At 57.8% G+C, this 16370-nt stretch overlaps 2 protein-coding genes across 27 annotated transcripts in view; one reads left to right on the forward strand and one right to left on the reverse strand.

Moving 5' to 3' along the window:
- MAPT (microtubule associated protein tau) overlaps positions 1–3763 on the forward strand; it is a 42833-nt gene extending 39070 nt beyond the window's left edge. For 19 of the 24 annotated variants that reach the window (XM_061367882.1, XM_061367881.1, XM_061367886.1 and 16 more), the window contains 3 exons: positions 537–618; positions 1157–1269; positions 3542–3763. In XM_061367882.1, coding sequence (XP_061223866.1) covers positions 537–618; positions 1157–1269; positions 3542–3757 — 411 coding nt within the window. In that variant the 3' untranslated portion in view covers positions 3758–3763. Of the gene's footprint in view, positions 1–131; positions 619–1156; positions 1276–3079; positions 3228–3541 lie in introns of those variants that run through there. The other 5 variants (XR_009727633.1, XR_009727635.1, XR_009727632.1 and 2 more) reach the window with 3 other exon arrangements.
- Positions 3764–8012: 4249 nt separating this feature from the next.
- The window catches only part of KANSL1 (KAT8 regulatory NSL complex subunit 1), an 87607-nt gene continuing 79249 nt past the window's right edge, over positions 8013–16370 (reverse strand). For 2 of the 3 annotated variants that reach the window (XM_061367871.1, XM_061367870.1), the window contains exons 8-15: positions 14370–14555; positions 13839–14000; positions 13356–13507; positions 12030–12148; positions 11045–11102; positions 10373–10485; positions 8527–8773; positions 8013–8351 (exon numbers count right to left, since the gene is read on the reverse strand). In XM_061367871.1, the coding sequence (XP_061223855.1) occupies positions 8082–8351; positions 8527–8773; positions 10373–10485; positions 11045–11102; positions 12030–12148; positions 13356–13507; positions 13839–14000; positions 14370–14555 (1307 nt within the window). In that variant the 3' untranslated portion in view covers positions 8013–8081. The remainder of the gene's footprint in view (positions 8352–8526; positions 8774–10372; positions 10486–11044; positions 11103–12029; positions 12149–13355; positions 13508–13838; positions 14001–14369; positions 14556–16370) is intronic. The other variant, XM_061367872.1, reaches the window with a different exon arrangement.

Below are 16370 nucleotides of genomic sequence, written 5' to 3' on the forward strand. Positions count from 1 at the left end.
GTTAACCTTGGCCTTGCCTTTTTATTTTTTTTCTTTAACCCTGGTTTCCATTACAGCATCTTTCAGAAATGCATATTTTGGTTACTCTTTTTTAAAAGTTCTGTGCACATTGATCATTTCTGTTCTTTCAGTTTTTGTGGACATAAGCTTTATGTTTTACACCAGAAAAGGTATTTATTTTTTACGTTTTTCTCTCTGGTATTATTTCCTTCTTTTGGATGATGTGTATGCAAATCTGAATTAATCACCACTCCACTTTCTCTCTCACTTTAAGCACTTTAAAATTGCCTCTACTTCCCCCCTCTGTGGAGAGGTGATCTCGTGCATGCTGACATGTTAAAGAGAGGCTACTGCACACGGGCATTACTGATCTCCCATTTCTGATGACAGTTTCTCTTGTATCGTTAACCTTCCTGGGGTTTGAGCTGTCCTTTCCCTTGACTCCAGATCAGGTGCCGGGGTGTGTTGTGCCTCCCCCTCCCCACTCGCCCATGGTGGCCATCCCCTCACTGCCTTCTCCTCTCTCATATGGACAGGTTCAAATCGTTTACAAGCCAGTCGACCTGAGCCACGTGACGTCCAAATGTGGTTCCCTGGGCAACATCCATCACAAACCAGGTACCCTTTGACTCTGCAGCACTGGGTGCGGGTCCTTGGGAGCTCACAGGATGCTTCCTGGTGCGCACTGGGAGATGGGAGAGGGTTGGAGTGCTTCTCTTCACTCCCTGCTTATGGACCTGAGCATCAGAGTGAGTCCTGGGCTGCTGCCCACTGATCCCAGCTCAGGGACTGTCAGATCCTCTCCAGTCTGCCTGACTGCTTGGTTGGAGGGTAGGGGTCTGGTGTGATCTGTGAAGGTGCCAACACATCCCTCTAAAGGGAAGTGTTTAGGAACAAAGAGGGGGGACTGCTGGCGTTCCGTGGGTCAGGTTAGCTCCCAGCCCTTGGTTCTGTAGAACACCTGGGATGCCTGTCAGCTCTGCACAGCAGCCTTTGGAATATCTGCTTCCCGTTTGCCCTGGTTCCGGGGTTTCCCACATCACCCTGGGCTCCCTCTTGCTGCTGTTTTCCTGCTCCTCACCCTCAGTGTGCTCTGCTTGAGCCGCCTCAGTTGGCTGGCACAGCAGCTAACCCAGCCCGTGCTCCTCTCTTGCAGGCGGTGGCCAGGTGGAGGTGAAATCTGAGAAACTGGACTTCAAAGATAAGGTGCAGTCAAAAATCGGGTCCTTAGATAACATCAGCCACGTCCCTGGAGGAGGGAATAAAAAGGTAAAGGGGCACTGGGTTGAGAGGAGGCGTTGCTGTTGTGCTGCAAGGCTCTGTCTGCCCTGTGAGCAGAGTGGTGCAGCAGGTCCTGCTCACCCAGCTCATCTTAGAATCAGAGAATAGTTAGGGTTGGAAAGGACCTTAAGATCATCCAGTTCCAACCCCCCTGCCATGGGCAGGGACACCTCGCACTAAACCGTGGTACCCAAGGCTTCATCCAACCTGGCCTTGAACACTGCCAGGGATGGAGCATTCACAACCTCCCTGGGCAACCCATTCCAGTGCCTCACCACCCTCACAGGAAAGAATTTCCTCCTTAGATCCAATCTAAACTTCCCCTGTTTAAGCTTGAACCCATCACCCCTTGTCCTATCACTACAGTCCCTAATGAAGAGCCCATCCCCAGCATCCCTATAGGCCCCATCTTTAGACCCCACGGCCTCTCCTCTCTGCGTGCCAGGCAGCACTTCTTTCCCAGTGCTTGGAGCAGTGTTCTAGTGTGGTGTGGTCTGTGCTGCCTGCAGAAGAAAGGGGATCTCCTCTTCCTTCAACCTCAGGCTCTGAGCCAAGGCTGTGCAGGGAGCAGTGTGTGTGTAGGGGGGGACTTACATTGAAAGACAAAAGCCAGCCAGGTCAGGTGAAAGAACCTGAGCTGAGCTGGTCCTGCTGGGGCTTCAGGGGTGACTTCACAGGGAGTCTTAGCCAAGTAAAGGCCCTCTACAACCTCTCTTCAAGGACAGCCACGTCCTTGCAGGCAGGAGCAGGGCGATGTGGGGGGCACAGAGCTGTGGGCCCAGCCTGCTGGCACACGTGGTTGCATTTCTCTGGGGAAAAGTGGGATTTGTCTTGCTTGGTTTTCCAATGCTGTTTTTCTCAATGGGAGGGGAAGCTGTGTTTCAGTTCCTCTGTCCTGGCACTTGGTTCTTGGCCACGTTTGCTCTGTGCACTCCCAGCTCTTTGCTGGCCTCTGGCTGAGGGATCGCTTGACTTCCTTACCCTTCTTCTCTCTGCTGCCATGCATCAGCCTGCCCTGTGCTTCACTAAGCCCATTTCCATCGTTTTCATTCCAGTGATGATTCTTTCACATCCTGGCACATTCACTGGGCTGGAGGTTGAAGAACTTGCCTTTTGGAGGGGTAAAGGGGTGGCTCGGCAGTGGCATCACCTGCCTCAGCTTTCGTGTGGCAGCTTCCCATACCCTGCCTAAATCCTGGAGCTGCAGCATGGTTCAGATGCTGCCTTAGGTGCCTTCCTTTGTCCAGCCCGCTTTTCCCTTGGCACCAGGGAGCATCCTCAGGCCGTGCTGCTCTGAGGTGAGGTGCTCTATCCACAGGAGGGGGCAGGACACAGTTGAGACCCATCAGCCCTCCACGTAGGGCGGCTGAGAGCAGCTCCACTGCTCCTTCCCCAGCCTTCCCCATGTCTGCTCCTTGCTCTGCAGCGCAGAAGATCCAGGATTGGCCCCACAATCCACAGCCCTCCAGGCTGGTGCCTGGTTCATGTGCTTCTTCCTCTTGCATTGGATTCCCTGTGGGAGCTCAGTGCTCCGAGCTCTGCCGCGTACCTGCGCCCGCAGCAGCGGCTCTCCTTGGCTGCACATGGAAGGCTTTCCTCCTCTCTTCAAAGGCAGCTGCTGCTCTTCCTCTGAGCCACTGAAGGACCCCGTTTTCCAACTCTTTTTCTGCCCAGTTTTCTATTTCTTTTCTCTGTTTTTTCCCCTTTTTCCCTCTGGTTGACACTGGTTGCACCTTGGGTCTTGTTGCTGATGCGTTCTTTGCACCCCACCGCCCTGGGCGGGTTTGTTCACCTGTAGAGAGAGAAAGGCAAGGAAGACAAGACCCGGCCCCAGGCTGCTCAGACCCCAAGCCCAGACCCTGCTGGGTTCCAGGCCCTGGTGCTGGAGCCACTCAGCCCCCCGGAGAGCCAGCTCCCAGCCTTGCACTTGGCTGGGGAGGGCACCAGTAAGTAGCAAACCTGATCCCCTGCCCCTCTGCTTGCCAGGAGGAGAGGGGTTTGGCTCATGGGAGCAGCTTTGTGCCCAGCTGGGGTAAGGGGAAGCTTTGTGCTGTATGGGAACCCCATCCTTTCCATAAAGCTTTGCTGGGGGAGCGGGAGCAGCCCAGGTTGCGCTTGGCACCCACCGCCACACCGGGAAGGGTTTGGCAGCATCCCTGGGTGCTCCAGTCCCGTGGTGCCAAGGAGCTGAGCTCGGCCAGTACAAACCTCACTGTGCAGCCTGCACCCCCCCGCTCAGCTCCCCCTGCTCCCGTTGCAGATTGAGACCCACAAGCTGACCTTCCGCGAGAACGCCAAAGCCAAGACCGACCACGGCGCCGAAATCGTGTACAAGTCCCCCACCATCTCCGGAGACGCCTCCCCGCGCCGCCTTAGCAACGTCTCCTCCAGCGGCAGCATCAACCTGGTGGACTCCCCGCAGCTCGCCACGTTAGCCGACGAGGTGTCCGCGTCGCTGGCCAAGCAGGGCTTGTGATCGCGGCGCGGCCCGGCCCGGCCCGGCGGGCAGAGGGGAGACACAAAAGAAATAAGAAAGGAAAACGAAACAGAAATAATCTGGCCTTCTTCTTCCTCTGTTCCTTTTACAGCTGCTCCCCACCCCCACTGGTTCATGATTTAACCTGCTTTTACCGTTCATTCAGCTCTAGCTCCAGGACTCCAGAGTCAGTGACACTGCGAGGTAGAAAACCTCCTCTCCCCCTGCTCCCCCCGAGCTCCCTCAGCCCCTGGAAGCTCCCCTGAGCCCTGCCGGGGACCGCGTTCACCACCCCAGGAGCGCAGGGGCACCGCAATGGGGTCCTCATGGCAAGGGGACATCTCCTGCCCGGGCTGGGGGGCGGCCTGCAGGCAGCGCAGGCAGGGCTGTGGGTGCCGCAGCCGGGAGGAGCCCTCCCTCCCCGCAGTGAATGTCCCTGCCCCTTTGGAAGAACCGGTTCGGTCCCCCCCTGCGAGCCCGGGTGTGGATGAAGGTAACCCCAGGCCCCCCCAGCTCCGGCACCGGCAGTCCCGGCCCTTCCCCTCTCGGTGGCTGTGCTGGAACCGCTGAGTGGATGAGTAGAGGCTTCCCCCCCCCCCCAGTTCCTTTGGCAGCCCCTCGTGTCGTAGAGTAGATGTGTCTGTAGCCGCTTGGACCGTGCAGGGTGGTTGTGTTCCTGAACGAGCATGTGTTTCAGATGATGCTAATAAACGCTGTCAGTGGTTGTGAGCTGCTCCTGGCCAGGGGGAGGCCCCAGCTCGGGCACCGGGAAGGGGGGGGGGGTGGCTGAGGGGCACCCGCAGCTCCCAGGCTGGTGTGGGCCCTGGATTTGGGTGCAGGTTGTGACGTTTTGGGGTCGTTTCTTTCTTTTGTTTCCCCTGCAAGGTCAGCTAAAGGGATGGCGGAAGCGGCAGCTCCACGGCTCTGCTGGTCCCGTGCCTTTGGCCGCGGTAGGAGACAACTGGGAGGACGTGAGGGGGGGTTCTTATGGGCAGCTCCCTCTGATCCCATCCCGCACTTGGGGGCCAGAGGCCGCTCCTGGCACTGCCGTGATCCTGCCTCGGGTTCGCAGCGTGTTGCCTCTCACGATGTCCTTCACCCAGCACCACGCAGGGGGCAGAGCTGGTCCATTTAACCCCCCTCTTCCTCCTCCTCCTGCTGCTGCTGCTTTCACCCCTGTGGCACCCCAAGAGCGTGCGGGGTGCCCTGGGGCTGCGCTGCGCCCGTCCCCGTTGTACCCCATCCATCCCTCTGCAACCAAAGAGGCTGAGGAGCGCTCAGTGCATCCCCCCCTGCCACGGAGCCCCCAGCGCTGCTTGGCTGCTGCTGCTGGGCAGAGCGGGGCTTTCCCGGGGCCAGGGCCTGCTCCCACCCCAGCCAGGAGCTGACTCCGCTCCCCGACTGCTGCAGCTCTGGGGGCTCCAGCGCGTTCCCGTCCAGAGGATGCTGCTTGTGCTGGGGGGAGCGGGGAGCCCCAGGAGCTGCTCTGCAGCTGGGGAGAGGCTGGTCCAGCACCACCACGAACCGGTCCCACACCAGCCCCTGCGTCTCTTGCGCCGCTGCCTCTCTCATTGTAAAGATGCTGTGCTCCCGGCTGGGGCCTGTGTGTGCTGGGATGGAGGAGCTGCTGCGCTGCATTGGTCCTCTGGGAGACCCCCCCTTTAAACCCTGTTTGGCTGCGGGATGGGGCATGGCTGAGCCCCCCCATCCTGGCCCTCGGCTGAGCTCCATCCCTGCAGCCCCATCCCCACAGCATCCCCCCAACCCACTGCAGCGCCACAGCCCCAGCCCCGACCCCACATCAGACCCCGGCCCGAGGGTGACCGCGAGCAGCAGGACCCGGCTGCTCCTTTCCTCCTCGGACACCCTGGTCTGAAAAGGGCGGAATCCGGCACCGAGCCCCAAACCCGTGTTTTCTGCACTCAAAACCATGAATTCCTGATGCTTGGTCAAGCCCTGCCGGTGTCGGTGCCGGCGGCGCGGGCAGCCCCGCCAGGGGAGGGAGGGAGGGAAGGTTTGGTCTCCGTGTTCCCATTTAGCTTAGCTTCTGTCTGTGCCTGCCCATGGTGTGTCGTGCGTTAACCACTGGTTTACACTGTTGCCGTAAAAGTGGATTTGGAAATAAAGTCATTACTACGAGAACCGGCGCCGTGTCTGCACGGGGAGCAGTGGGGAGCAGTGGGGAGCAATGGGGAGCAATGGGGAGCAATGGGGAGCAATGGGGAGCAATGGGGAAGGGCGGGGGATGAGGGCAATGGGGCTGTTTCCTCAGCTGTGGAAGAGCCCAAAGGCAGCTGCTCTGAGCCCCAGTGATGCCTCACACCACTGCCCCAGTTCCAGCCCATGATCCCCCCATTTACCCCCCCGGTTACCAGCACCAGACCCACTCCTGCACTGGCTCCAGTCCAGTGCAGCCCCCGCTGGTTGCTTTGGGGTTGGTTTTCCCATCCCCTATTGATCGCTCAGACCAGGCCAGGGCTGCCCAGGCTGCTGCTGCCCCTGGACCACCCTCCCCATCACCATCACCTCCATCCCCAGCCCCATCCCGTGCCCCCTCTGCTCCATCAGCCACAAGCTGAGCTCTGCTCTCACCTGCTCAGGACTTGGCTCCTGCCCCCTGCACCCCCCCAGTGCCCACAGCAAAACCCACCCCGAGGTGCAGTGACCCCAAAGCACCCCCCCCCCAACCCGGCCGTGTTGTGAAGGGGCCGATGGAGCGCGGGCGGATGCCGCTCACAAACAGACGGCACCAAAACGCGTGGTTTTAATGGTGGTTTTTTTTTTAATCTTTTCTCCTTTTTTTTTGATTTTTTTTTGTTGTTTTTTTATAAGCACGTTCGTGCTTTGCCAACAGAATCAAGACATTAACAAAGATCAGCTTCTCGGAAGAAAAGCGTTTCTATAGAACAAGGACATTACACAGCTCAAAGCAGGAAAAGAAAATATTTACAAAATACAAGGTGGGGGTTATTTTTTTTTTTCTCTTTTTTTTTCATCATTTTTGTGGTTTTTATAATGCTAAAAGGGTTATTCAGAATTTTCAACCTTATAAATAGAAAAGCACTTTATGCGCGGGGCTATGGGAGCATCGGTCTGGGGAGGTGGGGCGGCGGTTTCGTGTGATGAAGAAACGAGGATGAATCCTTTCAACCAGAACAGAACCAAACCCACGAGCTCGTGTTGAAAATTGTGAACACCCCCGACCCTTGAGCAGTTTTAGCGACGATTTCATTACAAAATGAGGGAAAAAAAAACAAAAAGAAGAAAAAAACCAGAACAGAAATGGCCTCGGTTGTGGGGTTTTTCCTTGTTTGTGGGGGTGCGGAGGGCGCACACAGGACAGGCACGGGTCCAGCGACACGACAGGGACCAAAGCCACACCGCGGGCACGGGCAAGCGGCACGGATGGGACCGGTGCGGCTGCGGGAGCGAGGAACTCGGTTTCCAAAGGAGCAGCGCCCCAAGTGAACGGGTTCGATGCCTGCGCTCGGCCTGCGGAGCCAGGGCAGCCCCAGCGCCCTTCTCCCCCCTCTCCCCCTTTCTCAGACCAAGCCATCGGGACCCCCCCCCCCCCAACTTCCAGCCCCACCGGGGATCCCAGGCACGGATGCGCCTTTCCCAGCTGGAAGCTGCTGTTGTCCAACAGCATCCGCCCGGTTCCCAAGGGGTGTCTGTCCCTGGAGCGGCTCCTGCGCCCGCTCCAAGCGCCCGGGATGGGGCCTCTCCCCTCCTTCCACCCCGGACGAACACCCCAGGGCTGCTCCCCAAATCCCGCTCCTCCAACGCGGCTCCAAAGGCTCCGTCCTTCCCTCCCCGGTGGGAAAGGAGCTGCTCCCAACCCAGGGGAGAAGGCAGGAGGAGGCGGCCCAGAGGCAGAGCCCCCCCTTTGGGATACCTGGAGCCCAGGGCATCGCCTTTCAGCACTGACTGCGGAGGGGCCAGGCTTCTGCTGGAGGCTGCCCCCGAGGCCTGCTCAACCCTGGGCTGAGCTCAGGCAGCTCAGAGGGGAGGGCGCTGGGGGCTGCTCCCCTCCCCGGGCCTCGCTGCGCTGGGAGCGCTCTGGGGGCTCCTTCGTGGGACGCGGAAACACGGAGAGAAAAAACAAAAGAAAAAGAAACAAAACCAAAAAACAACAGGAAAAAAAAAAAAGGAAAACGAACAAAAAAAAAAAAAACAAAAAACAAGCCAGTTTCTAAATTCCTTAAATTCACTAAAAACTGTGAAAATTCCCGGCAGGATGTTTGAATATCAAACGCAGATTTTGGAAGCTTTAATGCCAAGAGTTAGTTCTGTGTTGGTTTTGCTCATGTCTTCCCGTGTGTCTCTATCTGTGCGCTGGCCGCTGAACTGCTGCGGAGGAGGAGGAGGAGGAGGAGGAGGAGGAGGAAGAGGAGGGTGTCGCTGGGGGGGGGCGGCTCTTGAGGCTGCCCGGGGTGGGCAGGGCGGAAGTGCCATCGGGCTCCCGGCAGGGTTTGCTGCCCGACGTGCGCCGGGTGCAGCGCGATAACCGGTCCTGGGGGTCACATTGGTCCTCGCACTCTGTCCGGGGGTCGTACGAGAGCGGGAAGGTTCGGCGCTCCCAGGGCTGCACGGCCTGGAGGGGAGAGACACCAGGACATGGAAACCCCTCCGGGAAAGCTCCTCCTCCAAACCGAGCCCACTGCTGCCCCTGCAGGTTCCGGAGGGGATGAGCATCACCTGCAGCATCCCCTGGACCGCCCCATCCCACCGCCTCCAGGAACAAGCCCAGAGCCGGAGCCGGGACCCACCTGCTCGTCGAAGCCGGCCTCAGGCGTGGAGCACCGGGTGTCCTCGCTGGAGAGGAGCCGCATGGAGTCCCGGCAGAGCGGGGTCAGGGGGGCAGAGAGCAGTTCGGGGCTGATGGGGCTGCGCGGAGAGTGGCTGTGGGGCAGCTCCGGGTGCGAGAGGCAGCTGCCCAGGTCGGGGGATGCCGGCTGCGGGGTCGAGGGGTTCCCCAGCTGAGGGGTCGTCCGTCCGTCCGTCGATCTGTAAGACCTGAGGGAGGAACAGGCCTCAGAGCCCGGTTTGGGGTCACCAACACCGGGGCTCCGGTGCCAGCCCAGGCCCCCCCTGCTGGGGACACACTCGCGCTGGGGATGCTGCTGCCAGGAGCTGAACTCATCCAGGCTCAGCTTTATCCCATCTCCAGTCTCGATGTGGCTTTCCCACCCCGACGCTGCTCTCCCCGTGTTACGAGTCCCACACATCTCCCACGCTGCGAGTGCTGCAGCAGCACCACTTGAGAGAAGCCACCCCGTGAGGTCAGAGCTGCTTCCTCTGGGTGCTGCCACCGCCCCGTCCCAGGGCCATGTGAGGCCATGGGCGGCTCAAGAACAGAGAGCGGTGAACCAGTGATGCTGGGAACGCAGGAGGAGGAGCACTGCAAACCCTCCACACTCCACAACACTTAAACCAAGCCTGAGCACCTACAGAGACCCCCAGGCAGCAGAGCCGCAGGCTGCAGACAGAGAAACCCCAGAGCCACCCCATCCATGTGCAGCTCCTCAAGGTGAACCCAAACACCAAAGGCTGCCAAGGATCAGCTTCCAACACCTACCTGGGCCAAGAGCTTCACCAGAACACACAAACCCAGCCCTAAGCGGGCCCACACAAGAGCTGCACCGCAGCAGCAGCTGGAGGGACTCAATGGGCTCCATCAAGGAGCTGGTTAAAACCTGCTACAGGGAGAAGCCAACCCAATCCATGAGGCAGGATCTGCTGGAGCAGCTCAGAGGCAGACACTGAAGGGGAACCAAGGGAGTTCACCCCAGGTGTTGCCTGGCTCAGGGACTCCACAGCAAGGAGCACACATGGGCTCAAACAGGCCCATAACACCACATGAGAGCCAGCAGAGCAGGGACACCCAGTCCTTGGCCATGGCCAAGCTGCTCTCCTGCTGGCAGCAGGACCAGAGAGGCCTCTTCCTGAACCCCTGGGATGAAGCTCTGGGAAATGGGTGAAACGAGGCACAAACGGAGCGTGGCAGAAGCTGCCTTTGCATCTGCAGGGACCAGCAGGGCTGAACTGAACCCACAGCCAGAGAGAGGCGGGCGCGCGCCTGCCCCAGCTGCAGCTCCGGGGCGCTCAGCCCTGCTCAAAGCATCGCAGATCAAGTGGGGAGGAGGAGATCCCTCCTTGGGCAGGTTTCTGATGAGCTCAGCACTTGGAAGCTGTGAGCTCTTCCAGACACCCACTCCCAGAGCGACGCTGCAGGAGGGGAACCGAGCATCAAGGGAGCAGAGGAACGCGAGGACACGCATGGGACTGCAGGCACTGCTCAAAGTGGCTGAGCAGAGAGATGCGACAGCACCAGGCTGGGAACCACCAATGCCCCGTGCTCAGCCCCTTCACTGCCCTCTGTACTCCCGAGCTGGGGCATCCCTCCTTGCTTCCAACCCAAAGGGACAGCGCTGATGTGGAACTTCACTGGCCCCTGGGCAGGGCTGCTCTTGTGATGGTGACCAAAGCACGGACCAACAGCACACCGTCTGCATGGCTCAGCCAATCTAACACTGCATCCCAGTGCTGGGAATGGCACAGGGGCCACCAGGAGCCCACTGCACCACGCTCTGTGCACTCGAGGGCTGCGGGTACCTGCTGCCGCGCCGCTGCGGGGGCACGCTCGTGCTCCAGAGCCACCGGGCCCGCTCCATCTCCTCACACTTGCTGTGCCGAGCAGAGAAGGCTGCATCAGACAAGTCCTCGACCTGCAAGGGAAGGGGACAGGCCCTGGTCAGAGCTTTCATGTATTAAATACGCAGCCACGTGCAGTCTGTCCGGTGTGGATGCAAGTTTTCATGCTCTGGAGGGAGGCAGATGCCACCAGTGAGCAGCACCTTGCTAAACTGAGCCTCCAGGAGGAGACTGGGAACCAGAATCCAAAGGAAAACCACTGATCCCAGGGTGAAAGCGTTCAAAGGGCTTTAAGGAAATACCATCACTGTCAGTTCAGCTGAAACAACAACAACTGCTCCTGATTCCTTCACTGGACTGTTCTATAGAAAGACTGATGCCCAGAGACGTCTCCTGGCAGGCATCAGAGCCCAGACCCAGCTGTACCCAGGCAGTAAATCCATCCTCTGCCTGATCACACCCTTCCTGCAAAGAAACCACCACCCCCAGGCTGGTTCTGCCAGGCCAACAAGGCCATTGTGCTGCAGGAAAGGATGAGGCCCCTGCACCCACTCCCTTCAGCATCCCTCATGGACACTCTTCAGCCGCTGCCAGCCCCATCCCACATTAAACTGGGGACAAAATCCTTCTCACCTCCTCATTGTCTTCATCAGGGTTCGCTTTCAGAGCGCTGATATCCACTTCACGCCAGCTGCAAGGCACAGAGAGGGTGCTCAGCAATGGACACAGCACTTGCCCTGCACCCACCACCACTGTCCTTTGGGGAAGGAGAAAACCAAGCCTGCCGCCATGAGCAGCAAACTTAGGCTCAGTTTGAAGCCAAGTGGCCGATCTGTCTGCCCAAACCCCTCCTGTGCTCTCAGATGAGGGTTTTACCCTTCCCCTGCTCCATCTTTACGCAGTGGGTTTGCACCCTCTGAGTGCGGTGCTGGGGGCCAGGCAGGAGATGCCCTTCCCCACTGGGAGGGTCAGGAATGGAGAGTGAGGCCACCAGTGTCCTCCCACTGCATCCCAGATCCTGGTACTGCTGCAGCCGGCCAAGGACAGAGGAAGCAGAGCAGATGCTGCAGCATTTCCTCCTCTTCCTCTGGCTGAGCAACAGGCTCCCTCCCTGCTCCCCCTGGGAAGAGCATGCAACACCAGGAGGAAGACAGAAGTAAGTTGGGACAGACACATGGAAAACTGGGGAGGAAAAAGAAGGACTGGGAAGGGGGCTGCCTGGACCAGTGCTGCAGCATGCCAGGTCTCAACCAGTGTTAATCCAAGAGCATCCAAACAAGGCCTCACCTCCTGCACTCAGTTTGGGCAGGGCAAACTTCCAGTTCCCACTGCCCAGGCATGGGAGAGCTTCTCCTGGTGTTGAGAGCCCCCAAGCCCTCATCCTGTACCCCAGTGTTCACCCAGCCCAGGCACCCACCACCCAGCCTGGGCATGTGCAGATGGGACCCACCAGGGACTCAATGTGCTTTGCATTGCAGCAGGACACAAGACAAGAGGATGGCTCTGCACAAGGAGACCTCACTTAGCAAGTGTCCCTCAATGGTACCATCAGATGGTTCCCAAGCTTCCTCTCGTTTCCAAGGAAGAAGAACCGCAGGAGCTGGGATGAGGCCCGTACCTGGGTGTGAGGATCTCTTTGTACTGCAGTTTCTCCACACGAGTCGTTGCAGCAACGGACATTGGGATGACAATGTTGTTAATATCAAATGAACTTTCGCCTCTCCTCCTCCTCGGCTGCTGTAACATGAAGACAAGAACCAGGTGAGAAAGGGTTGCAGGCTTTGTCATGTTAAGCCCTGAATGGGCATGGAAAATGATGTGGCCTCATACAGAATGGCCTTTTATGACTTATAGACATTCCAGAACCAATGTGTGTCAGAATGGAGTTCACCTGCTGCTTCCTGAAGAGCTCTTCCAACCAGAAATCCCTCCTGTCAATCTAAAGGAAGTGGGGAGACCATCAGGGAACAACCATCCTGTCTGGACACAGCAGCCCCGCTCATGGCCCTGCAGGGCCTGCACCCACCATAGGTGCCACTGTGGCAGAGGAGGAAGGAGTCAGCTGAGCTCATAGCGGGTTCTGGGAGCTGCACTAAGAGCCCCATAGCTTCCATCTGAATCGGGCTTTGGACTGGAATAGTCCTCCTAAGACAGAAATAAGCTCCACGTGTATCTATTTAAACCTGGTTGAACACTGGGTGCTCTCCTACCATCTGTCTATCCAAAAACCTCCCCCAGACGTGTGACAGCAGCGCTGCCAGTGCAGTGACACGAATGCTCATGGATCTGCTTGATATACAAACAGTCCCTCTTCCTAATGGAGCCTCCTGCCATTCACCAGGGTCTCTGTGGGACCTGGCACAGCCAAACCCCAACACTGACTTAGGCTGGATGAGGATACAGTGGGTGGGCACCTACTGCCATGGCAGCATGGACATCCCACCATGGCACTGTCAACAACGAGCCCTGACTGAGCCACCAGGGAGCAGATGCAGACCAGGATGCTCCAATCTAGCTCTAGTGGAAGGTGTCCCTGCCCGTGGCAGGGGGTGGGAACCAGATGAGCTTTAAGGTCCCTTCGAACCTAAACCAGTCTGGGATTTGATGGCTCCAGGAGGCTGACTGTGTCTGAGAAGACGGGGTGAGTTCAGCAACTGCTGCAGCAGAAACCAAAGCCCTGATATGGAACAAAGCCAGGGGCCTACGGAGAACAGGAACATTTTACCAGCTGACAGTGAACCTGTCACTGCAGCTGACTGGCTCTGCACAGCCAACATCAATCCAGGAACCCCAGCAGACCCACAGCCCGAGTAAAACGGGACCAGCAACCCTACCAGCAGCTGACCTGGTGGGTTCAGCACGCCAAGAGAAGCACCAAGCATTCGCAAGCCTACGATGTGATGGAGCTGAGCTCAGAAACCCCTCCAAGGCAGCAGATACTCACAGCGGTGCTGGAGGTGCCCTGGGAGCTCGCACTGGCAGGAGCAGAGCCTTCTGAGGAGGTGGACAGTTGCCGGGCTATAGGGCTGTGAGGTGTGGGGCTTGCAGCTGCTGACAAGTAGCTTGGGCCGCCGACGTCCGTGTGATGCTTCAACACTACACAAGGAGGGTGGGAGAGAGGAAAGAATGACGTTAGCAAAGCAACCCCAAAGGGCAGTGGAGGTGGTGGAGAGGAAAGGACCCTGTGCACCAGAAACGGCCAGTGCTGAGGAGCACCTTGCATGAAAGAGAAGCACCTTCTGGTGGTGGCTGCCAGCCTGAGAGGCCCTGAGGGAAGAAGCAGTTAGAGCCCACGAGGCGATGCTGCGGTGGTGCCAAGGCCCAGAAGCAGAGCGCTGCCCCCTCTCCAAGGCTGAAGGGGGAGAGAGGGGCTGGGTATGCAGCAAAGCCCAAGCTCCCCCCGAGAGCCCTGGCTGTGGGAGCCTACCTTCACTCCTCTCAGATGAGCAGTCTCGCAATCGCTTTTTGTCATGGGCAGGAGGCTGGACAAGCGAGCGCTCTGGCGCTCTCTCGGCCTTGGCCACGGCCGTAAAATCGTCTAAAGGTGGCCTGTGTGCCTTGTCTGCTTGGGCTTTTGGATGTGAGCGCTCTGAGGAGGGGAACAGAGAAAGAGCTATGAAACACCTGCTTTCACCTCTCTTTCTGCTGGCACAGGAGGCTCGGGCAGGGTTCACCAGCTCCACAAATGCAGGGCTCATCACCATCAGGACGCTGAGATGTGCTCAGGGCAAGGACGAGGCTCAGAACTGCCCGTGCCAGTGTGAGCACAGCCTCAGAGTGACCAAGAGGAGGCCCCTACACACCGAGAGCAGCCTGAGTTAAACCTGCACACACGTCACCTCCAGCCTCATCCTCCAGAGCTCACTTGGAAGGGAATCTCCTCCTCCTCCTCTCCCCACTCAGATCCAGGGCTGTTTGTTGGACACAAAAGCACGGTGCAGGCAGGGAGGGCACTTACTGGCTGCAGTGAAGAAGGAGTTCACCAGCTTGTGGCGGTCCTTGCGAGCAGGGTCAGGCAGGCTGCTGGGAGGCAGAGGGGCTCTGTGCTTCAGCGAGAGCTTTTTGGGTGGTTTCATCTTCTCGTAGGGTTTGTTCTGCCACTGAGACTTCAGCATGCCCTGGAAGTGCAGGCTCGTGGGCACATCTGCAGAGGGGTGCAAAGCACAGCATTCCAGTTCATTACAGGATGGCACCAGAAAGCTGAGGAACCATCATCATCCCAGGAAGAACAGCCCTCAACAAACACACAGGCATCAACATGAAAACCCAGGCTTGCTTACACCTTCCTCAGGTTCAGGAGGACCTGCAGTGTAAGGACCCAAGGTTTCTAATCTGAAGCTCTTTGAGAGAAGGATTCCTCCAGGATTCACAACTCAAGTATATCCTGGCAGGAGAATGAAGCCTTTGCCAGGCAAACCGTGTGCCCAGCACTGAAGGTACCTCATGTACTGCCACGCTCAATTCTGCTGTATCAGATCTGACTTCCAAGAATCTCAGCTATCTCAGCACATCAAATCTACAGAGGTGCAGGCTTGGAAGAGAGAAATCCAATTTAAACCCTCAAATTTAGATCAAGCCAAAAGCCAACCAAGTGCTGTGACATTCATCTGCCTGACGTGGCACCTCCATCATCTAACCAGGGCTGTGTGAGTGAGCACACCTGAGAGGCTCCAAGAGCAGAGATGCTGCTGGAGCTCCCCATGCAGGGGTTGGGTCAAGCAGCACCAGGAAGCAGAGATCTCACAGGTAATGATTTGGTAACTGGTCCCCAACACTGCAGGGATGTGGAGCTGTTGGAGTGAGGCCAGAGGAGGCCATGGAGCTGCTGCGAGGGATGGAGCCAGGCTGAGAGAGCTGGGCTGGGGCAGCCTGGAGAAGAGAAGGCTCCTGAAGGGGAGACCTTAGAGCAGCTCCAGTGCCTAAAGGGGCTGCAGGAAACCTGGAGAGGGGCTTGGGACAAGGGCCTGTAGGGACAGGGCAAGGGGAATGGCTTGAACCTGCCCGAGGGGAGACTGAGCTGAGCTCTTAGGCAGAAGCTCTTCCCTGTGAGGGTGCTGAGGCGCTGGCACAGGGTGCCCAGAGAAGCTGTGGCTGCCCCATCCCTGGCAGTGCTCAAGGCCAGGTTGGACACAGGGGCTTGGAGCAAGCTGCTCCAGTGGAAGGGGTCCCTGCCCGTGGCAGGGGTTGGAGCTGGAGGAGCTTTAAGGCCCCTTCCCAGTGAACTAATTCTGTGATGCCTTCTGAGCCTCACGTTTCTGTGCATACCACAGATCACAGTAATCCAGAGAACCTGCCCCTCTTTAAAGATGCTGTCTCACAATGAGCACAAATATGCTGAAGTGCTGTGAAATTCAGCAGACTCTGCTTTTGCTCACATTCCTCAAACTCCATTTCAACAGAATCCACAGAGAGGAGTGCTCCTGACCTTAGCTGAAAGACAAGAACACTAATGAGATCATTCAGCGTATTCCTTGTGCAGACAGGCTAAGGCAGACTATGCAAAACCCACTAACTGGAGTAGCACACTACTCCAGCCTCAGGAGTCTCACAAATAAGCTTTTCATAGCCATAGCTTCAGACTTCAGATTTCATCATCAAACACTGCTGTCTGTGCCTCTTCCAAGACTCAGCTCTCTTTTGTGTGCTTGAAAGACAACATCCTAGATGGGGAAAGCATTAGAACCTTTAGGGTTAACAGGAGAACGACTGAGAATTCATCTTCTCCAAGTACACGTGTAAGGTCCCCTGGCTGCCAGCAGGACACACAGCCCGATGGGAGCTCACGCTGCCCCAGTGAGGAGTTAAAAGCACCAAGGATGAGCATCAACAGAACAAACATCCCCCCCCCTCATCTCTCAAGCTCACGACACTTTCACAGGGGCTCTGAAGCAACCCTGAGCAGAGATGAACCTTCCCAGGCCCTGCCCAAGTAATGCACAATGCACAGCTCTGTGCCTGC

Source organism: Neopsephotus bourkii, unplaced genomic scaffold, assembly GCF_033783945.1.
Source record: "Neopsephotus bourkii isolate Nb327-2 ecotype Australia unplaced genomic scaffold, CSIRO-AGI_Nbou_v1 NB_1400, whole genome shotgun sequence".
Lineage (NCBI taxonomy): Eukaryota > Metazoa > Chordata > Aves > Psittaciformes > Psittacidae > Neopsephotus > Neopsephotus bourkii.